Source organism: Numenius arquata, chromosome 25 (assembly GCF_964106895.1).
Source record: "Numenius arquata chromosome 25, bNumArq3.hap1.1, whole genome shotgun sequence".
NCBI lineage: Eukaryota > Metazoa > Chordata > Aves > Charadriiformes > Scolopacidae > Numenius > Numenius arquata.
Window position 1 is genome coordinate 1,163,393 of NC_133600.1, and position 22,962 is coordinate 1,186,354.

Sequence of the window (22,962 nt, forward strand, 5' to 3'; positions counted from 1 at the left end):
TTAAGGTCCCTTCCCACCCAAACCAGTCCGAGAGTCTGATTCATTCTATGGCACCCAGGGAAGCAGCGAGGCCCTGGGGTGCTCAAGGGGTGCACTGTCCCCATCACCCTGCCTCAGGGAGTCACGGCTCAGCTGCAGGATTTGCAGGATGGTCCATGCCCCCAGAACCCGGGAGCAGAGGGACATTCGGACCGGCAGATGGACAACTCACAACCGGAGCAGGGTGGCCGGTCCTTAGGACACCAGAACAGGCGCAGAGAGGCTGTGGGCACTGAGACACTGTAGGTAGCACATGAATTCATATATAGTAAAAAGTCTTTATTAAGAAGGCTTTGAAGTCAAAAAATAAAACTCTTGATACAATTTTCATAACCGTCAAGTCAGCTCAGCAAATATATAATCAGTACTTTAGCCATGTAAGGTTAAAGGTCCGTTATTTTCTTTTTAAAATAAAATATATTTTAGTTTTTAAAATTTATTCAATAAAGTACATATTTTCCTATAAATTCCCTACATATACATAAAGAGGTAAAAAATAAAAAAATAAAACTAAAAAAAAAACCAAAAAAAACCCAACCAACCCAACAAAACCAACCACAAAATAAAAAGGAGATAGAAATCTGTCTGGTTTTTTTGCGACATGGTGTGTTAACTGTGCCCCCTCCGTCCCATGGGCTCCCCCCGCCCGGCCCCTCCAGCCACGACCCCCGACCTCTCGTCACACATTTTTGGGCAGTTTTCACATTGGCAAAATAGAAGATAGACCTGCGTTACAAAAAAAAAAAAAAATATATATATTTATAGAACCGTCAAGAATCATCCAAAAAAATAACTACATACAAAAAGAACGACAACAAAAAAATTATAATAATAATAGAATGATTTTAAAAAAATAAAAGACAACCCTTACGTGTCCTAAAATAAAAAGTGCAACCGGACCTTTTCTTTCTGTTTATTTAACTTTGCAAACTGAATACTGTTATTTGGGAAGGACTGGTTGAAGAACAGCTGGGCTTCCTCCTCCCAGCCGCCGGATGAAGAGTTAAAGCTATTCTGTAAACATCGGAGTTTCCTCCTCTCTGCAGTTTCACCCCCCTCTTCCTCGTTGTCTTCATCGGCCCCTTCTCCCCCACCCCTCCCGACCCCCTGGATTTTGGCCACCCTCCCGCCCCTCCGTCTCCAGCCAGCAAGCAGCAGCCTCTCCTTCCCCCCCCCACCCCCTGCGCCCATCGGATCCGTTATTAAATTAAAAGTTTGATTTAAACAGTTTTAAAGTCCCTAAAAAGCATAGTGGGGTGGTGGGGGTGGGATGGGGGGGGGGTGGAGGGGAGGGGAGGGCTAGCTGCCGCCGCCCCCCCCCCTTCTCCCCGGCGAGCCGGACCCGGCTAGGAGAAGATGTGGATGGCTTGCGTGGCGGGAGTGTGGCAAGCGGGACACTCGGGCTCGGCTTTGCCGCAGATGCGCATGGCGCACTCCATGCAGAAGAGGTTGTGGCCGCAGGGCACCAGGGCGGCGATCACCTCGCTCTCGAAGCACACCATGCACTCGCGGGAGCTCTTGCGGTGCCCCTCGGAGCTGCTGGAGTCGGTGGGAGAGCCCGAGGCGGCGGAGACGCTGCCGGGCAGGGAGGAGGAGGAGGAGTAGCCGGTGCTGTTGGAGAAGGAGGAGAGCGAGCCTTGGGTGGGCAACCAGGACAAGGTGCTGACGGGGTCGCTCTGGATGCGGCGGGCTAAAGGGTGGTCCAGGGTCACGCTGCCGCCGCTCTCGGGGAGGGTGGGCGAGTGCCGCGGCGTGGCCGCCCCGCTGTTGCGTCTCTGCGAGCCGCCGATGGAGGAGCAGCTGCTGAAGGCTTGCAAGGGGTTGCCCGAGCGCTCAAAGGGCGACCAGATGGTGGTGGGGGTGGTGAGGTCGAGGGCCAAGAAGTCGAAGCCGAAGTCGCACTCCTCCGAGCCCAGCGGGGCCGGGGGCTCGCTGAAGGTGAAGCCGCTGCTGGTGCTGTAGGGGCTGGTGGGGCTGGCGTCGGCCACCCGCCCGCTGTAGTAGGACTCGGTGGAGGTGCTGCCCAGGGAGCTGAGGCTGTCGTTGCGCAGGGCGGCCGCGGGCCGGCGAGCTGGGTGGGGGGCTTTGGCCCACAGGCTGGCCGTGCTGCCCTGCAGGTCGAGGCAGACGTCGGTGCCGTTGGAGTGGAAGTCGTTGTCGGCATTGACGTCAATGAAGGAGCCTGTCCGCATGGTGATGTGCGCCTCGATCTCCTCCCTGGCCCGGTCCACGTTCTCCGGCATGCCCGTCACCTCGAAGACGGGCTCCTTGTCCCGGCTGGGGGTCACGATGTAGGTGTGCGTCTGCTGCTGGATCCGCTTGATGGTGGCTCCCTTAGGCCCCACCACCAGCCCCACCACGCGGTAGGGGACCCTCACCTGGATGGTGGTCTGTCCCGGCAGGTTGGGGGGTCCCTGCATGGCTCCCGTCAGCCCGTTCGCTTTGTTGCGCGTGGCCCGGATCATGGAGAAGTGCTCGGCGGCCGAGAGGATCTCCCTTTTCGCCATCTCCACGTCCTCCTTCCTCCCAGTCACGATGAAAACGGGCTCCTCACCCCTGACTGGTGTCTTGATGTACGTATTGGTCTTGGCACGCAAGGCCTTGATTTTGCATCCTGCAGAGTAAGGAGAAGGGGAAAAAAAAAATGACACGTCAAAGCTGACGTGAGACCTCGTGGGGACGCCCTGCCCACCCAGGATGAGGAGACGCAGGACCATCAGGTCCCCTTGGTTCTGCGCCTGCAGCACAGACACCCATGGAGAGGGGGTTCCCTCCCACCTCTAAGGCAGCCGGGGGGGGTCACAGGGTGGTGCTGGGGGGCTGCAAGACACGCAAGGCTCCTGGGACCAGCCTGACCCTCTGCCAGCCCCCCCCCCCCCCCGCCCCACACCACAGTGGGGACCGAGGACCTGCGGGATGCAGCCAACAGCCCGGCTCCCGAGGGCTGGGACAACGCCTGGGCCAAGAGGGGCCGGGGCAGGTGGCCACAGGGACACTTTCTGGGCCATCGAGGGGACGGGAAGCCGGGTTTGCTCGAAAGGTGTTTAAGGAGGTGCAAGGGAAAAAAAGACACCAAAGACGGAAGGGAAGGAAAAGGCTTGTTTGGATCCTGCGGGTTTGTCGACACCTCTCAGGCGGGAGCTAAACCCGAGAAACCGCACCCCAAAAGTGTCAGCGACGGCCCCGGAGGGACGGGGGACACAGGGCTCCCCGAGGGAGGGGACCCCAGGACAATGGCTCTCCCATTTCTGGAAAGACCTGCTTCCTCCGCATGAGGAACGTGATTCAGGAGGCAGAGCTCGGGCTGGGATGGGGGGGGCTTTGCTGCCAGCTCTGCCCCCCACAGCCCCTGCCCCTTCCCTCCCGTGGGCCAGCCGGGCTCCGGCTAGCGAGTCCCTGCAGCATTTGCCCAGCAAAAGGCTTCTGCTCTCCTCCGGGACCGGTCACGGAGGAGCTGCAAGGGCAGCGCCGCTCCCTGCAACCCCAGCCCTGCTAATTGCATCCGCACTTAATTAAATTCACATGAGCCAGGCGCATCGCACCGGGATCCCAGCCCCAGCACAGGAGGTCGAGTGACGCCCCCCTGTCCCCCACCTCCCACCCACCCACCCACCCCCGGAGCTTTGCAGGGCACCCAGAGCAAAGCCGGGAGCCCGCAGGGATGGAGGGTGCCCGAGGAGCCCCGAGACCATCCCTGGCCGCTGCAAACGCTGTCGCTGCGGATCCACGGCGATAAATAGCCCCACGGCGATAAATAGCCCCACGGCGATAAATAGCCCCACGCCGGCTCCTGACAGACACAGCCAAGCGCCCGGCTGGCTCCTCCGCAAACGGCTCGCTCCGGGTGCTCCTCCTCCTCCTCCTCCTCTTCCCAGACGCTCCCTGAGGAAGGGCAGGGCTGGAGAAGGGAGAGCCCCGGAATGTGGAAGGGACTCGGGTCTGTCCCAAGAGGGAAATCAACCCGCGCTCGGCAGCAGCCGGAGAGCTGAGCCCCGACGGGGCCAGGCTGGTCCCAGAGACCCGAGCGCGGTGCCTTTACCAGCATCACCAGTAAAAAGAAGTAAAAAAACCACCCAAGATAAGCGAGCAGCGGCCGCCCTGGGTGTCACAGCCCAGCTTTTCGGCAGCACTAACCCCTTCCACAGCCACATCCAGGGAGCCGACAGGTGATGACACCAGTCTCTCCGGACACTTCCTCCAAAAAAAACCCCTCCAAAGCAGTTTGCTCCAGCCATCGCGGTCCCTGCCCGGCTCCAGGCTGCGGCGGGGGCCCAGCAGCTCTCCCCGTGCCCTGCCTGCTGCCACAAAGGTCCCAGGGTGGTGACGGGCAGGTTGGAGGGGAGCAGGCAGAGGGAGCACGTAGCCAGATAAGAGCTGGGGAAGCAGGAGACCTGCCGAAATCTCCCTTCTAAGGGGGAAACCCTCTGGATTTCATACAAGTCAGGCTGAAAGCACCTCTGAGCATCACCCCAGGGATTCACTCCCGGCTTTGGGCAGCGGGATGAGCCCAAATTCAACCCTTCGTGTGACCAGCTGGGCTCAGAGACAGAGCTCAGAGACAGAGCTGCTCCATTCCCCGGGGCCGGGGAAGCCGCTGAGCAGCTGTGGGGACACGCAGAAGAGGAATGTGGGTGGAGAAGGGTTTGTCCAGGCTTTTCCTAATTTAGGACAACAACTGGAAGGTGTATTTATGGCTGGGGGCAAATGGTGGCATATGGTGGGGAAAGCAACAGCCCCGTCACTGAAGCAGGGCAGAACCAGCAGCCATCCCAGGCGAAGGTGTTTTAAGCAGGTGCCAGCTCCCGTGGGGCTGTCCAGAGTGAGGTGTCCATGACTCCCACGTTTCCCTCCCTAATTTTTTCTGGCACCTGCTATAAGCTCTCCCCTGGCAAAGGGGGACAAGCACGGTGGCAGTGGGCAAGGGCAGCCGAGCTGGGAGCCACCGCGGGGGGCTCTGCCTGTGCCTCCCGTGGATGCCAACCTCACACCCAGGGTCCAAAATTCACCCTTCACAGCAGGAAGCAGCAATTTCAAGATCCAAAGGCATCGGCAGCTGCCGGGAGCTGCAAACAGGAGATGCTCAGGAGCCACGTCCCACGGGGGGACACAGCACAGCCCCTTCCACTGGAGGGACCGAACCGATGCTACGGCAGCACAAAATGGAGGAGGAGTTTATCCGGCTGCTCCTGGAGAGCCCTTCCTAGGGGCAAAGCCAGAAATCTGGGTTAAAAATGAAAGGGGTGCCCGGCTTGGCCACCTCCACCCTCCTCAAACAAGCAGGGCAGGAACAACGCACACGACCTGTGGCTGCTGGGGACGCCGTGCCCGTGCCGGGGTTGCCCGTGGCACAGCAAAACGCACCACGGGTCGGAGCTGGTTTTTCCAATCCTGGTGTAAAAGAGGCTGGTGGCAGGTCTCTGGGGCTGGGGGGGGCTGGCTCCCCTCCCTGCCCACCCGCAGAGCCCCGTCACTTGCCCAAGGCCACGTGCCGGTGGCTGCACCAGGACCCAGGCTGGCACCGCTCAGCGCCAGGAGCCTCCTCCACCAGCGGGACCACCGAGGAGTGCTCCCGGACCGGTGATGTGAGAACAGAGCTGGGACTGCACCACGGCCCCCCCAGGGACCAACCTGTCCTGCCTCTGTCCCCAGTCCCAAATGCCACCTAAGCCACCCCTTGGCCACAGGGACTCGCAGGCAGCAGCTCCCAAAAGCCCCCATCAGGAAGGACGGGCAGTGTCCCTGGGCTGGGATTCAGTAAAGCATTTAGAGGTGTCCCTGCCCAGGGCAGGGGGTGGAACTGGATGATCTTCAAGGTCCCTTCCAACCCAAACCATTCCGTGGTTTAAAGCCACACGGTACAGTGAGCTATGGGTCTGCAACACCCAGAACTGGTGAGGAGACACCACCTCCCCAGCACAACCCCCGTCCCCCATCACACCCGTGGCCCTGAGCTGAGGCTGCTCCTGCCCACGCTCGGGGAGATGCAGACACCTACGACCAAGCCCCCCAAAACCTCCCCGAGAGCCAGCCGTACTCAAACCACACGACACAGGTGGTTGAACCAGTAACCTGCAGCTGGGGGGATGATCCGCACCAGCATGAGATATTCCAGGTGAGTCTCCACCAGCCTCCACCCAAGCACACTTGCAAACGCCCTCCTGCATGGTTCCATCCCTCTGGGGTCAGCACAACCCCATGGAACGGGGCTGTGGGGAGGACACGCGGCCCCTCAGCATTGCTGGTGAGCCCCCCCACAGGTGAGTCCTCACCCTGGCACTGCCGGATCAAGCACCTTACCTCAACCGAGCAGCAGGGGTTGCCATTCCCATGTTTTACCTTGCCAAGGGCTGGCGCACAGTATTAAAATAATGGAATCATTATGGTTGGAAGGGACCTTTAGACCATCGAGTCCAACCATCGACTCAACCCTGCCCAAACCACCACTGACCCATGTCCCTCAGCACCACGTCTGCCTGGATTTTAAATACCTCCAGGGATGGCGACTCCACCACTGCCCTGGGCAGCCTCTTCCAAGGCTTGACAACCCTTTCCGTGAAGTCATTACTCCCAATATCCATCCTAAACCTCCCCTTGGGCAACTTGAGGCCATTTCCTCTTGTCCCATCGCCTGTTCCTTGGGAGAAGAGACTGACCCCCCCCGGCTACACCCCCCTTTCAGGGAGTTGTAGAGAGCAAGAAGGTCTCCCCTCAGCCTCCTTTTCTCCAGGCTGAACACCCCCAGCTCCCTCAGCCTCTCCTCACAAGCCTCGTGCTCCAGACCCCTCACCAGCTCCATGGTGCTTCTCTGGACAAGCCAAATTAATGATGAGGGAAGTGGAAAACAAGGTGTCAGACTTTGCTACAAGTCTGACAAAGTCAGACTATAAACAAGGTGGCTTTAGAAGCACTTTTCAGATCCAAAAGAAAACGCCCCAAAAACCAGGGGGGTGATGGAGGAGGACAGACCCAGGGGTGCTGCAGCCCCAACAGATCCCTTCTCAACACCAGGGCCCAAGCACAGCTCAGTTGCCACGTTACAGCTCTTTGGCAGAGCTCCGAGTCCCCGTGGGCCCAAACCCATCACGACAGCCTGTCATCATGATGGCCTGCAAGGAAACACCCTCACCCTGGGGGTCTCAAGCACACGCAACCGCACCGGGTCACAGCCCCTCATGCCACCACCCAGCTCTGCCTGCGGAGACGGCACCGATGGAGGGGTGGTGAGCTGGACACTCTCCTCAAACCCTCATGTAGCTGCAGAGCCCGGGATGGACCTATCCCACCTGTCCTCGGGCTCAGAAATCACTCGTTTCGGACAAGAAACAGAATCCCAAAGGATTCTCACCAGGATGATGTGGTGATGGAGGCGGAACCCCAGGAAACGCAGCTGCTCTCACTGAATGTTCTCTCTTGGCACCATCAAAGAGGACTCTGTCTTCTGCCAGGGGCCCCAGTTGGATCAGGGCTGCAACTACTGTAAGAGCCATGAAAACCAGTACAGCACAGGCTGGGAATCCTCCGGGCTCCCGTTGGCACCCGGGCAAGAGATAAGAGACCCGACGCAGCTCGTCCACTGGCTGATGCCCAGCGTGGCCCAGCCAGCATCTGCCTTGACAGAAGGTGGCCTCCTCCACCTAAGGAGGACAAAGCCAGCCGATCCCCTTGGCCAGAGCACATCTCCGTTTGCTCGAGGAGCTCGGTGCTTGCAGTGCCCAGCCATGAAAACCCAAGAAAGGACAAAGAGAAGTTTTCTGGAGGAGCCCTTGATGGCATCAACCAGAAGGACTGTGCTCATCGCAGCCCGGGAGCCGGCGGACACCTCACACCCAGCCCTCTGGATCACACCACCCGCTACAGCAAGACATTGTCCTTCCTCTTCTCCAGCACCTCCTAGCCTCAGACCCGGTGTTACAGCATTCCCGGTTCCCTTCCTTCCAGGTGAAGGGCACAGGATGCACCAGGACCAGTGCCACGACTGGGGCCAGGACCAGACATGGAGGAGAATACGTTGCACCTCCATCGCATCTCGTCTCCCCTGTTGCTGAGCACCTCTCCCCACCTCTCTGCAAACTGTAATTAATTCATCCCGGCAGGCACATCGCACCTTCCTTTCTTCTCCGGACCCCAGGAGAAGCGAGGCAGGAGGCCGGGCTCCTCGCCTCGGGCCAGAGAGGAGGAAGCTGGTGCCCAAGCCAAGATGCACAGGCAGATACTTCAGCCACCGGATCAATCTCTACCACCCACTTCAGGAGTCTCTGGCTCTGACGCGACCTGGGGAGGCGGGAGGAGGTGGCCAGGCCAGCCCCAAAGGAGGTGGCATCACGGGCAGAGGACAGCAGAGAGCAGCAGCCCAGGGCCCAGAAACAGGAGAGGATTCGTGGCAGCCCCAGCAACCCACTGCAAGCTTAGAGATGCTCAGAAACCCAGGCTTCTGGTCTCCCCTGTGCATCCTCCAAGCACCAAAACGCCCGCCGCGCTCTGGCAGGGAGGAGAGACGCCGTGTTCCATCCTTCCCCGGATCTCCCCTTCCCGCATCCCGGCATCTTCTATAAACGGCAACTCACCCCAGCCCTTCACAAAGCTGCGAACGGTCCCTGCGCGTCGCAGATGGGGAAGCGGAGCCGCGGCTGGCTCCGTCCCACGAGAGGCACGTGGCGTAGGAGGGGAGAGCAGCGCCCGGGGCTCCCGGCTGCACCGGCCACCATCACCCTCTTGGCCCCGTTGGGGCAGAAGCTGCTGGAAAAGCACCTCCAAAGCCAGGACAGCAGGGAATGACGCCGGCACGGTGCCGACAGGAGTCAGGGCAGCTCCAACACCCAGCCCTCCCCTGCTCCCCATCTCCCTTTTCCTTCCCCAGTGGTTTCCGTTATCACCACCGCTCTTTTTGCTGGTTCACAAGACCAGCCCACAGCATCGCAGGTGATGCCCACAACGCTTTTTGGAGCCGGTCCCTCCCAGGGCAGGACACAATGGCATGGCCACGTAACCCCGCCAGGCCCATGCTGCCTTTCAGTAGCCATGTGGGCAAGGAGGAGAAAAGCCACAGATCCCAGATAGGAGATGCCACTCTGCACCATCACTGATGCTGATCCGGACGAGGGGTCACGGCACCCGCCTCTCGGGCTGAGTCGAGGAAACACAGATTTGGTTCACGCAACAAAGATCTACCTGCTGAGGCGCTGCCGCTCCCTTCTGGAAAGGGTTAAATGAGTGGATCTGGAGGAGAGAAACTGAAGAAAAAGGAGAAGTGGGAGAAATTGCATCCATCAGCCTCTGCCCCAGCTCAGCCCACACAGGACAGCCGTGCGTTGGTCTGACGGGACGTCCCAGCCACGTCCCTTCTCACCCCGATGGCAGCGAGGGGCTGCCGGGCTCTGGGGACAGCAGGACCAGTCCCAAAGCGCCCCGAGAGCTGCTCCTCAGCATAGGGAGTACGGGGAGAGAAACCCAGCCTTGCCCCAACTCAAGACCCTTCCAGGGCACCCGATCCCCGTGTCCTCATCCCTCCCCACGTCCCGATTGCGGCGGCACCTCAAGCACCCGCTCCCCAGGTCACGGCCGGGCTGGGTAGCGCAGGAAGGACAAGAGTGACGGGGACACAGTCCAAGGGTGCCCGACCCAGCCCCGCAGCATCACATCTCGCCATCAGAACCATGCCAGGCCTGGCGAATCACCCCAAGGCTCGGCTCCACGCCGCTGCGCAGCCAGAGACCCACCACCGCCTCGGGGCTACCGAAGACAACTCGGCACAGGGGGACCTGGGGACCAGAAGGACACGGGAGCCAGCACGGGCGCAGGAGGATGGGGGTGAGCGAGAAGGGCTCTGCTCGTGGATACTCCTTGGTATCGCCCCTGCTCGGGCTGCACATCCCTGATGGAAACCGGCTGCCGGCGGCACCGCAGAGCGGCCGGAGCACAAAGACTCCGCCGACAGCCCCGGCCCCTCGGGTGCTGCCCAACCGCACCCCCAGCCGGTGAGAAACAGGGGTGCCAAATGCCGAGCCCCACTTTGTGCCAAAATCCCAGCACAACGGGGCCACGGCACAGCATCCGACCGGGCTGGGAGCTGCAGAAAAGCTGAGACCAGGAGAGGGGCAGAAACCCCTGGGAAGAGCCATTCCTGCCCGCGGGCTGGGGGGGCAGCAGGTAGCTCCAGGTCCCCCCCAAGCCCACCGGCGGGACATAGTGCCCCCCCCCAGCACCCCTCCTCAAGCTGGTAATAATAATTCCTTTTTCAGCCCTTTTCCAGGAGCCCCGGGAGCCCCCAAACTCTGCAGGAGGTGTTTGGGGCGGGTTCCGGGCTGCAGATTTCACCCATCGGGATGCCGGCAGCACGGCACCGGGGTGTCACCGCAGCCGAAACCCCAGCGAGAAGGATGCCAACCGCCAGCTCACCAGCCTCAAAGCAGCCCGTCTCCAACCTCCTCGAACCCCCAGAGCCAAGGCGTTTCCCAGCAGAGGCCGGACCCAGTTACAGGTTTACTTTCCAGTTGCCAGACCCCGGGGTTGTGCAGAGCCCATCGGAGAGGCCACCAAATCCAGGTCCCCATCCAGCCCCGGGAGAAGGGGGATCTTCTCGAGCAGGGTATGGCACCACGCTCCTCTCCTCCTCCGGCCACTTGCCCACACCGCTCGGTTGCCTGGGCTGGGTCAGGCAGCCCGGTGGGACCCCGGTGATGGGGTGACGGGACCGAGGAGGGGTGCTCGGAAAAGTTGGGAGGCCGGGAAACTGGGCCGGCTGGGAGGCGGCGCAGGCCAATGGGAAGCGCAGAGCATGATGTCACCGCGCTCATCACAGCATGGCTCTGGCTAACAAAGAGAACAATGAGGCTGCCCAGCTCCCCGCTTCCCCCAGGAAAAAAAATGCCCTCACCACCCCCCCAGCCTGCAGCCCCCTGCCCGGGGAGGGCTGGGAGCTGGGGGGGGGTGTGTGTGTGTGTGTGTGCGAGGGCAAGGCTGGGGGTGCCAGAGCCCTGCGTGGCAAAACCCCCCCAAAGGTCAGGCTCCCTGCGAGCCCAACCGCCCATCGTCGCCGGGATTCCAGCGGGCACCGGCTCCCTCCCGCTTTATTTTTTGTATAGATATATATATATATTTTTTTTTTTTTTTTTTCCTTAAATCCTCCTTCCTGGGGGGGCTTTTCTTGATGGTTTTCTTCCAGGTGAAACTTTGGTGAAGAGACAAAGCCCACGCCAGGCACACCCACCCGGGGCCGGGGCTGAGGCGTGCCCGGGCGTCCCTTTTGTGACAGCCGGGTGGCGAGGGGACTCTCACTATCACTAGCCAGCCCCCCCCCCCCCCCCCCCTCCACGCCCCTCGGCTGCCCGCAGAGCTTCACCCCCACTAACGAACCCGCGCCTTAATTACCCTTTATACAGAAAATTGGGGACACCCGGTATCATTTCCAGCCGAGTCCGAGACACCGGGAGGGGGGGGGGCGGGGGGGGGGCACAGAGACACCCAACTGGAATAAAATCAAAGCTTTTTTTTTTTTCCCCGCACTCCGTGTCCCGGAGGTTCCCGCGGAGCCGCCCGGAGCCCGGGAACTTCCCGTGTTTAATCCCACCTCGACAGCGGAATAGTTTAATTAATAAATATTAACGGGCCGGGGAAAAGGCACAAAGAGGAGCCGGCGGCTCCCGAGTCGTGTCCCCCCCCCCCCCATCACCCCCCCCCCCCGGCGGGAGGAGTTTCGGGCCCGCGGGATTTGTCGCCGTTAAGTTTCCGCCCCCGCGTTACCGGCCGCGGGGACAAAAAAAAAAAGCCCCCAAACTGACCCAAACGGAGCGGGGAGCGGGGACATCCCGCGGGAGGCGGCCCCGGGATGGAGGGGGGGAGACACACACACACACACACACACACACACACACACACACAAAGGGGAAAGGGGGGGGGGGGGTGTCCCCCAGCCGGGGCGGGGGGGGGGGTTACCTTGCCGGCCCACGATCTCGGCGACGTGCTCGGAGCTGGGCACCGGGACGCACTCGGTCATGTTCACGCTCTTCTTCCTGCCGCCCAGCGGCTCGGCCAGCAGCGCGGCGGGCGGCGCCAGCGGCGGGGCGAAGTTCCCGAAGGCGGCCGGGGGGGAGGAGGCGGCGGCGGCAGCTCCACCGGCGGCCGGGGGGGACCCGCCGCGCTCCCGCCCCTGCAGGCCGCCCGGCCCCGCCGCCGCCGCCGCCGCCTCCGGTTCCTCGCCCCCCGCCTCCGCCGCCCGCAGCCCGCGCTCGCCCGCCTCCTCCAACCCCAGCAGCGAGAGCTGGTCCAGGGCGAACCTCAGGGCGGCGGCTTCGTCCTGCACCGGCGGCGGCCCCTCCCGCTCCCGCTCGGGCTCCGGTGGCGGCGGGTCCTGCCCGGCGGGCGGCGGCGGCGGAGGCGGCGGGGGGGGTGGGGGGGGGACTGAGGAGCGCCAGGCAGCGGGGCGGCCCGCGGGGGGGTTGCCCGCCCTCGGGCTGGTAGATGGAGCCGGGCATGGCGGAGCGGGAGCGGAGCGGGGCCGGGGCGGTGGCGGTGCCCGCCGCTCGCCGCCTCCCTGCGCGCGCGCCCCCCCGCCGCGCCGCCCCGCCCCGCCCCGACGTCAGCCCGCCCCGACAATGGGCCGCGCCCCGCCGCGCGCATGCGCCCGCCGCGCGGCACCGCCCCCCCCCGCGCGCGTACACACACACACACACACACACACACGCGCGCGCGCGCGCGCACGCACGAGCGGCCACGCCCCGCCGCAGGGAGGGGGCGGTGCCGGGAAAGGCCCCGCCCACGAGGGACAGGCCCCGCCCACGAGGGACACGCCCCGCCCGGGGCGGCGGGGGACGGGGAGACGGGGGGCAGCGGGGGGGGGGCAGTGTCCAGACGACACCGGAGAGACCGGGGGGGGGATTTGGGGGGGTGTGAGGGTGCTCGGGGGGGCACGGACAGGGCGCCCCGGGGGGGTTGCTCCGGGGGACGCGGGCAGGGTGCCCCAGGAAGGCGGGCTGGGTGCTCCGGTGGGGTCACGGACAGCGCTGGGGCGGGGGGGGCACAGAGAGGGTGCTCCAGGGGGTGGGCAGGGTGCCCCGGGGGGGGAGGACAGCACAGAGGGGGTGTGGGCAGGGTGCCCCGGAGAATGCACCGGGGGGGGGGGGGGGGGGGGGGCAGGGTGCCCCGGGGAGCCACGGCCAGCGATCCGGGAGGTGCGGAGGGTTCTGGGGGGGGGGGGGGGTAGGGTGCTCCGGGGGGTCGGCACATCCCCGTTACGCGGCAGACAGGCTCCTTCCCGAGGGTTTCCCACCCCCCGGACGCATCCCAGCCCTTGGAAAGGAGGCCAGGCTCCAGGAGGTTATCCAGGAGTTCACAGCCCCGCGCTCTCCAGCCCCAGCCGTCCCACCTCTCCCCACTTCCAGCAGAAGGAAGAGACCCGAGGCGCCGGGCGCTGCTCTGCACAAGCCTTTTATTGACACGAGTTTCTCAAAGAACAAAACCGGAGCAACGGAAGCCTCTCCCGAGGACACGGCAGCTCCGCACGGCACCGGGCGGAATATTCCCGTCCCCTCGCTACACGTACAGTTCATCAGGCACTGGGGGGGTACGGAGCTGCAGCACCGCTACGCTGCGGGCACCGAAGGATGTTTCCCTCTTCCCAAGTTACAAAAGTTAAGAAAATGTAAAATCTTTGTCCTTTCTCCCACATTTGCCCGTGGTTCTTTAGTTCCTACTTTGGAAGTGTTCTTTGCTGTTTGTCACGCTCAGTAGAGGCGCAGTCACAGAATCACAGACTGGTTTGGGTTGGAAGGGACCTTAAAGCCCCCCCAGTGCCACCCCTTGCCCTGGGCAGGGACACCTCCCACCAGACCAGCTTGCTCCAAGCCCCCTCCAACCTGGCCTTGAACCCCTCCAGGGATGGGGCAGCCACAGCTTCTCTGGGCAACCTGGGCCAGAGTCCCACCACCCTCACAGCAAAGAAGTTCTTCCCCACATCTCAGCTCTTTGTGGGGCTCATCTCAGCCCCACATCTCCCCTCTTTCAGTGTCAAACCCTTCCCCCTCCTCCTGTGGCTCCCCTCCCTGATCCAGAGTCCCTCCCCAGCTTTCCTGGAGCCCCTTGAGGGACTGGAAGGGGCTCCAAGGTCTCCCCGGAGCCTTCTCTTCTCCAGGCTGAACCCCCCCAACTCTCTCAGCCTGTCCTCCCAGCAGAGGGGCTCCAGCCCTCCCAGCATCTCCGGGGCCTCCTCTGGCCCCGCTCCAACAGCTCCATGTCCTTCTGATGTTGGACACTCCAGCAAGCCTGTAGCAACTTGTTTTCCCCCAAAGTGTTCCCGGCTCAGTTTCATGGAGATCTGTCCGTATCCATCCAGACTCCTCAGTGCTTCCAGGGACGCATCAGCACAAGCGTGGCTCTGGGAATCCTCCCACTTCGGACTCACCTTCCCCATGCCAGGAGAATTTCGGAGCACTGGGAGGATCCAGTCTTGTTACGGAGACCTCGCATCTACTGCAGACAGAAGCTTCTCCTCTAGGGACAGACGGGGCAAAACCAAGTGGATTTGAGCCACACAAAGTGGCTGTGAGACATCTCCCCCCTCCCTTCCCTAAATATTTAACCTGGCAAGTTGAAGGACCCCACTAAAGTACTAAAAATAGTGGGATTTTCATTACTGGAGACAGAACGGTACAACCCCCCTCGTCTGAGCTTCTCCCATTTCCAGAAAACGTAGAAAAACTCTCATTAATGATCAACACGAACTGCTCGGGGCATCCTGCACCAACATAGAGGACCACATCTGTATCTGACCCCCTCTGAACAGCTCCTCGTGCCCTTGCTGCAGCTCCACCACTGACCACACTCCTTGCCCCCACAGGCCACCAGGTCACCACCTCTCAAGCCCCATGAGAAGTGTTGGATGTGGGGCTTCCACATTGGCCTCAGGAACAGCCGCGCTGGCTCCGAACTCTGCCGTTGGTGCCCGCTCTGTACGAGAGAGAGTCCTTTTGGGACATCACTACGTCACGTCCAACAACACCCAGAGAAACTGCCAGTTGTTATTTTAAGCGCTTTTGGCAACCCTGGTTTGTAGATGTGATGCCTCTGATCTGTTCCATTTTCGGCAGAACTAGCTCACGCTTTCTTCTTAGATTCTTAATTTCACTCAGGACACCGAGTTGCCTTTGCAGTTTTTAACCTGAGTAATTAGCAGGTCTTGAAGAGACTTGTGTCTCCCGTTAACAGAGAAAATAGATTAAATGAATTAGGGAAGTTTCTTTAGAACAACTCAAAACGCAACCACACAGAGGATCCAACACAGGAGAAGGCGCTTGGCTGCTCCCAAGCCCACCCCTCCAAGCGGTTTCCCCATTTCCCATCGGGGCTCATTCACAATCGCTTCTGCTGCCTGGAACCATCGGGTCTGTGATCACCCACAGAACAGAGTCCCTCCCCAGCTTTCCTGGAGCCCCTTGAGGGACTGGAAGGGGCTCCAAGGTCTCACCGGAGCCTTCTCTTCTCCAGGCTGAACCCCCCCGACTCTCTCAGCCTGTCCTCACAGCAGAGGGGCTCCAGCCCTCCCAGCATCTCCGTGGCCTCCTCTGGCCCCACTCCAACAGCTCCATGTCCTTCTGATGTTGGACACTCCAGCTATGACAGCCTGACACCCCCCCACGCATAAATTGGCAACAGCCACTCTTATTCCAGGCCAAGTGTGCAAAGGGAGAAGTTCCAGCACCTTAGAGTATCTATTTTAGTCTAGAAAGACCATCCTTCTGTAGATCAACCCCTTAAAACAGGGGAAACCCCACCCAAACCACCCCATGGGTTTCCATTTGCCTAAATCCCAGCACATCAGCCAAACGTTATAAACGGGATCCAAAGTTTTGGGGCCAAAAAGTACTTTCAGAGCACTACTGGGGTTGCTCCTCTTGCTCTTCAGGAGATCAAGCCCCACTTTCCGCACCGTTCTCCAAGCACATGCAAACACCACGCAAAAACCACCGGCTTTGAGCTCGGCGCAGGGAAGAACGATAAAAAAAAGTCCTTACTTGTGTGTGGGAAGGTTTAAGGGAATATTTCAGCACATCAGGAGCTGAATCAGCACATGTAGGTGGAGCCAGACGGATTGACAAGATCTGTAACTTGGAAAAAATGCCCTGAGTCTGGGATCAATCATCTCACGAAGGAGCCGAGGGAGGGGACAGCAGATGGAGACAGCTCAAGGTGACGAAGCTCAGTGTCAACGTGACACACAAAAACTGCGTTAGAGGCACAGGCTACAACTGACCAACTATTAATGTAACTCAAAACAGGGATGATGGCCACCAAAGGGCCGAGCAGTGTGTTTTCTGTGACCTCTCAGCGTTGTCACCACCGTCCTCACAGCCCTCCCTCCTGCAGGAGCGCGGAGAGAAGGCTCCTTGGGGGAAGCCACCAGCAAACATCTCATTCGTGCAGCAGATTAATGAAGAACCCGGCCTCAGGTAATGACTCCGAGAAGTTACAGAGCAGCCACTTGATGGAAAACTAAGAATTAATTGCGGATCAGACAAGAGCATGAGAAATAAAAGCTGGAACACACAGCTTTCAAGTTTTACAGCCCTTCAGATCACTAAACCCCATAAAAATGTGCCTTATGGGCTAATCCAGGAGATAGAACTGGACTCAAATTACAGACAAACCCAAGTAATCAGTTTTTAGCATTCACCTCCTTCCAAAAGCTCAAACTCGGGCGTCTGTTTATCAGGAGACCTGTATTGTGTATACAGAATCACAGAATGATACAGGGTTGGAAGGGACCTCTGGAGATCATCTGGTCAAACCCCCCTGCCAAAGCAGGTCCACCCAGAGCAGGTCGCACAGGAACGTGTCCAGGCGGGTTTTGAATGTCTCCGGAGACAGAGACTCCACCACCTCTCTGGGCAGCCTCTTCCAGGGCTCTGCCACCCTCAAGCGAAGAAGTTCCTCCTTAGGAAGGTAGAGCTTCTTATATTCAAGTTTGTGCCCATTTCCTCCTGTCCTGTCCCTGGGCACCACTGAAAAAAGACCAGCCCTGTCCTCCTGACACCCACCCTTGAAGTATTCATAAGCATTGATCAGATCCCCCCTCAGCCTTCTCTTCTCCAGACTAAAAAGACCCAAGTCCCTCAGCCTTTCCTCATAAGGGAGATGCTCCAGGCCCCTCATCATCTTTGTAGCCCTCTGCTGGACCCTCTCCAGCAGTTCCCTGTCCTTCTGGAACTGAGGAGCCCAGAACTGGACCCAGTGCTCCAGATGGGGCCTCCCCAGGGCAGAGCAGAGGGGGAGGATGACCTCCCTCCACCTGCTGGTCACACTCTTCCTGATGCACCCCAGGATGCCATTGGCCTTCTTGGCCACAAGGGCACATTGCTGGCTCATGGTCATCCTGTTGTCCACCAGGACTCCCAGGTCTTTCTCCTCAGAGCTGCTCTCCAGTAGGTCAATCCCCAAACTGTCCTGGTGCAGGGGGTTATTTCTCCCCAGGTGCAGCACCCGACACTTGCTTTTGTAGGCAAATGAACCCAGATTCCTACAGCTCAAGCGGTTCCTGAATCTTGCCACTAGAGACAAACAATTAAGAGGTCGTTCATCGCCCCACTATTCCCAGTTCTACCTGATCTCAAACTATTTCCATCTGTGACTCTGCAAGGTAAGAAAAATCCACTAAGCATCAAGAGATTTATTTAATGGATTAAATTAATATTTATTTACCGCACTCGGTAAATACTATTTATTACCAGCAGTTAGTGTTCTATCAGCGCTTATCGATACCGAATTCGATTGATAAATAATAACCTGAGAATTCCAAGCGCAATTCGCTGGGTCATTCTGAAGTTTGAAAGGTTTTTTTCCTCCTCGTTCTCAGAAATGCTCCATCACTGTAAACATCATTGAGCAAATGCTCTTCTGTGCTGTTCTCCAGCCAGTCATGAGGTCAGTCCGAAGGGCAACGGTTTTCCCTCATTAGTTCAAGGGAACAGAGTTGATCCCCGCTAATCTGAGAACAAATCCAAGTTTTGAGCTCGCTACATCCCATACAGGACGTTACCTTCCGTGCTGCGGAATTAGCACGTCACCTTCTCACGTGTGTCCGTGCACCCATCTACAGCAGGAGCTAAAATCTGCACCACTGGGAACCTCCACCAACCACAAAGGAAAAAGCCTGTGAGGAAGCAGAAATTTCAGTTCAGTGACAACAGCAAAGAATGTGAGTTTATCTGATAGGGAGTAAGTGGAATCATCTAAAGATTTGCACGGGCATCCGGACTCTTGGAGATTGTTCTTATGGACGTAATCCCAAATAAATAGGAATGTCTGAATGTTAATCCCGAATAATAATAGTAATAGGAATGTTAATCCCGAAAAACTTACTTTTTCTTCATGAAACAAACACTCTCCTGCCACCTCCCCCGTTAAACACGTCACCCCGCCTTCTTTTCCAGCACTGGAGAATTGGTGTAGATAGAATGGGCTCTCTTTAAAGCAAGACAAAGAGGACATGACTCAGAAGTGCTGAGAGACCAGTTATCCTCCCAGATCTTCTGCTTTAGCTGCCTCCTGCGAAGATGTAAAGAGCAGGAGTGGAAAAAAAACCCAACCCTCACGCACCCAGGTAGAGTCAGGAGGAAGAGCTGAGCGTGTGGGTACGTCATCAGACCCCAGGGACAGAAGGGAGCGAGGAATCTGGGTGCAGGTGATGCGGCCACGTTCCCTTTGAGTGTGAGATTTTGCGTTTGTTATGGAACCCACAACAATTTGGCCAAGAAGGCCAATGGCATCCTGGGGGGCATCAGGAGGAGTGTGACCAGCAGGTGGAGGGAGGTCATCCTGCCCCTCTGCTCTGCCCTGGGGAGGCCCCATCTGGAGCACTGGGTCCAGTTCTGGGCTCCCCAGTTCCAGAAGGACAGGGAACTGCTGGAGAGGGTCCAGCAGAGGGCTACAAAGATGATGAGGGGCCTGGAGCATCTCTTTTAGGAGGAGAGGCTGAGGGACTTGGGTCTTTTTAGTCTGGAGAAGAGAAGACTGAGGGGGGATCTGATCAACACCTATAAATACTTAAAGGGTGGGTGTCAGGAGGATGGGGCCAGTCTGTTCTCAGTGGTGCCCAGGGACAGGACAAGAGGAAATGGGCACAAACTTGAATATAAGAAGCTCCACCTAAACATGAGGAGGAACTTCTTTCCTGTGAGGGTGGCAGAGCCCTGGAAGAGGCTGCCCAGAGAGGTGGTGGAGTCTCCTTCTCTGGAGACATTCAAAACCTGCCTGGACACGTTCCTGTGCGACCTGCTCTGGGTGGACCTGCTTTGGCAGGGGGGTTTGACCAGACGATCTCCAGAGGTCCCTTCCAACCCCATGTGATTCTGTAATTTATTGTCATTCAGAAAATTATTCTCTCACCTGATGACCCCGACCCGGGAAGGGGAAATCAGGGAAAACAAGGAAACCCAAGGGTTGAAATATAAGCAGATTTAATAGGATAAGACTAAATAATTATCATTAATAACACTAAAGAACAAGTATTGATCCCAACACCAGTATAAAATAGACAAGAATTATGCTCAGCCCATTCCATCCCAGGGAGCCGTGCGCTCCCTGCAGGGACGGCCAATGTGGGACCCTGCGAGCGCTGTGGCTTTGGGAGGAAGGGAAGAAGGGCTCAGGGGCAAGGAGTTCTCGGGGTGGCAGCCACCAACGGGGAGAGAGAGAGAGAGAGAACTCCTCAGCAAACTTTATATTTTATATTGAATGTGACGTTCATGGTATGAAATAACCCTGTTGGCAGCTTGGGTCAAGTGCCCGGGTCTCGCTCCTCCTCGTCCCCACACCTGGGGAGCTGGAAAACACCAAGACCTTGAAACCCTCACCCCAGAGCTGGCGATAAAGAGGATATTTTCATAAATTCAGCCACTAGAGTCTCCTAAAAGTGCAGTTTTCCCAAGCATGAGAAAAGAAGTTATTCCTGTGTCACTCGAACCAGGACAGCGTTTGAGGTCCCAGAGCCTCTCGCCGTCAGCAGCGTCTGCCAGGCTGGGAATTCTGTTCCTTCATCAGGAAGAGCTGCTAAAATACAGTTGCCACAGAGGTAACATTCGATGGCAAACAGGAGGGAAGAAAGACAAGAATATATTTCATAATGATCTTAAAAGAACAATTAGAAGTCAATACGCAGGAGCCAAGACAAGGTTAGACAGGGATGAGTAAGTACTAGGTCAGGAAATTTAAGGACAGAAGATGAGAATTAATATCCAACAACAGAAATAGGCCTGGGGGAAAAAAGCTTCAGCTGAACAGCTTGTCTGTTTTGAAGGATGAAGTCTCAAACCAGGGAGACGGCTGCTCCCTTGGGGACACCCCACGTACGACTGATGGAGGGACCCGGTTGCTCAGCGGCACCAGTGCATTTAAAGTCCTTTTAAAACACGTGGATGAAGCCTCCAGCTGTGCAACCGGGGGCCTTTCACAGGATGGGCACAAATACTAACGTGAAGCAAAGAAACTTTTAACTAAGAGGACGGCCTGCTGCCCCTTCCCTCTGTTCCCCCAACTCCCACAGCCAGCTCCTACAACATCCGTTTTCAGCACAAAAGCTGCAAAATACACGTAATTTGGTTTTTTTAAAACTTCGCTCACACTCACATTCAACATATTCTTCTTTTACAGAAAAGAGCAGTAGGACAGTCTCTCAAGAGCTATAAAGAAGCAGAATTACCTTGACCAGCAGCTGAGAAACCAGCCCTGATGGTTCCTTCAGCTCCTCGGACACAGCACGTGCTTCCAGTCCCCGCAGTAACTAAAATGGGTTTTCCTGATGAAAATACGTTTCTGATTTCATCCATCGGTGACCTGGACGAGGGGACAGAGTGTTTCCTCAGTAAGTTTGCTGATGATACCAAGTTGGGTGGGGTGGCTGACACCCCGGAGGGCTGTGCTGCCATCCAGAGAGACCTGGGCAGGCTGGAGAGCTGGGCAAGGAAGAACCTCATGAGGTTCAACAGGGAAAAGTGTAAGGTGCTACACCTGGGGAAGAAGAATGTCAGGCACCAATACAGGTTAGGCGTGGACCTGCTGGAGCCAAGCTCCGAAAAGAAAGATCTGGGAGTCCTGGTAGACAGCAAAATGACAATGAGCAAGCAGTGTGCTCTTGTGGCCAGGAAGGCCAACGGGATCCTGGGCTGCATAGGGAAGAGTGTGGCCAGTAGGTCGAGGGAAGCCGTTCTCCCCCTCTACTCTGCACTGGTGAGGCCACAACTGGAGTATTGCATCCAGTTCTGGGCTCCCCAATTCAAGAGGGACAGGGAACTACTGGAAAGAGTCCAGCGAAGGGCAACAAAGATGATGGAGGGATTGGAGCATCTCCCTGATGAGGAAAGGCTGAGAGATCTGGGACTCTTTAGCCTGGAGAAGAGAAGGCTGAGGGGAGACCTTATCAATGCCTATAAGTATCTCAAGGATGGGCTGAAGGAGGAGGGAGCCAGACTCTTTTCAGTGGTTCCCAGTGACAGGACGAGGGGCAACGGGCACAAGCTGGAACATAGGAGGTTCCACTCAAATATGAGAAAGAATTTCTTCACGGTGAGGGTGGCAGAGCCCTGGAACAGGCTGCCCAGGGAGGGTGTGGAGTCCCCTTCTCTGGAGATTTTCAAGACCCGCCTGGATGCCGTCCTGAGTAGCATTCTCTAAGCAATCCTGCTTCAGCAGGGGAGTTGGACTAGATGATCTATACGGTCCCTTCCAACTCTAAAAAAATTCAGTGAAATTCAGTGAAATTTGGAGGGTTAATCTCAGCCACCCTCCCTTCACGGGGGAAGGAGAACAAGAGCGTACATTTACCCATGAATTCTAACCTCAAAAGGATTTTTCATGTAATATTATCAGCAGAAAACCACTCGCAGCCGTGTGAGGCCAGCACCTCGCTCCATGGGGTCTCACACACCCACATTCCCGCAGCCCGGGATGGCATTCCCGACTTTTCCCTTCCTGACGGGCTCAGTTTACAGGCAAGGAAAACTCCTCCCTTTTCTCTTGCTCAACAGCCAGTTCAGCCAGTTCGGTCTCAGCCGTGAATCCAGCTCTCTTTCCCTGGGCAGAACCACCGGGAGCAGCTCCGAAGCCAAACCCGGGCTGCATCGATATCCAGGCAAATCCGTTATTTTTATTGATCGCACAAAATTTCACCCAACGAGAATTCAGGAAAAATAACACTGGCTAATGCCCAGAGGGAGAAAATTACATTCCCTTTAACTTCGTCAGCTTTGCAAAACGAAGCAGAAAAAAAAAAAAAAAACCAAACTAATAATTGAGCCATCTTAATGGAACAGCTCCGACACCAGATAAAATTGGGAGTTTTAAATACCGGAGAATCTCTTTACAACGTTACCTTCGCAGAGTAAAAACGGCATTTCGAGGGTTTTCATCCTATCTACCGACATCAACCAAACAGTCCAACCCCCCTGTCTCCCCCAGCCCTTGGCATCAGGCGGCTCCTGCCAGATAAAATGAGAAAAACCCGACCGAAGGTGACGCAGCAGAAGAAACGTGGCTTTTTGTGAACTCAGGTGGTACCTACCCAAAATCACGCTGGCTACAGAAAAAGACACAAAACTTTCGCTGGACAAGATCCTACCCCTTAGTGCAGCTGCCTAAGGACCATCAGAATATGCTTCTGTATTATTTCCAAAGGGGATTATTAAACTATATCAAGGTAACTATCCCTCCAGATAGTTAGTACTATCTTAGTACTTAGTACTATTCTTAGTACTATTAGAGCTTAGTACTATTGTTTTAATAGAAAATAATCAAAATAGTTTACCAGTGCGAACAGCAGGACAAACCTGAGCCTATTTCACGTGGCAGCTCCCTCTCACATACATTTATAGTATTTGAGGGCAACAGGAAGGGGCCGTTGCCACGTGGGAAAGAATCACCAGTTTATAACACATCCCCTCC

General features: G+C 57.7%; 1 protein-coding gene across 1 annotated transcript; it reads right to left on the reverse strand.

Annotated features, from left to right (window-relative positions):
• Nucleotides 1–1,385: 1,385 nt before the first annotated feature.
• On the reverse strand, nucleotides 1,386–12,509 carry MEX3D (mex-3 RNA binding family member D). Its single transcript, XM_074163808.1, is given in 3 exon segments — nucleotides 1,386–2,653; nucleotides 11,971–12,406; nucleotides 12,408–12,509. Coding segments are annotated over 3 exon segments (1,806 nt in total).
• Nucleotides 12,510–22,962: the final 10,453 nt, after the last annotated feature.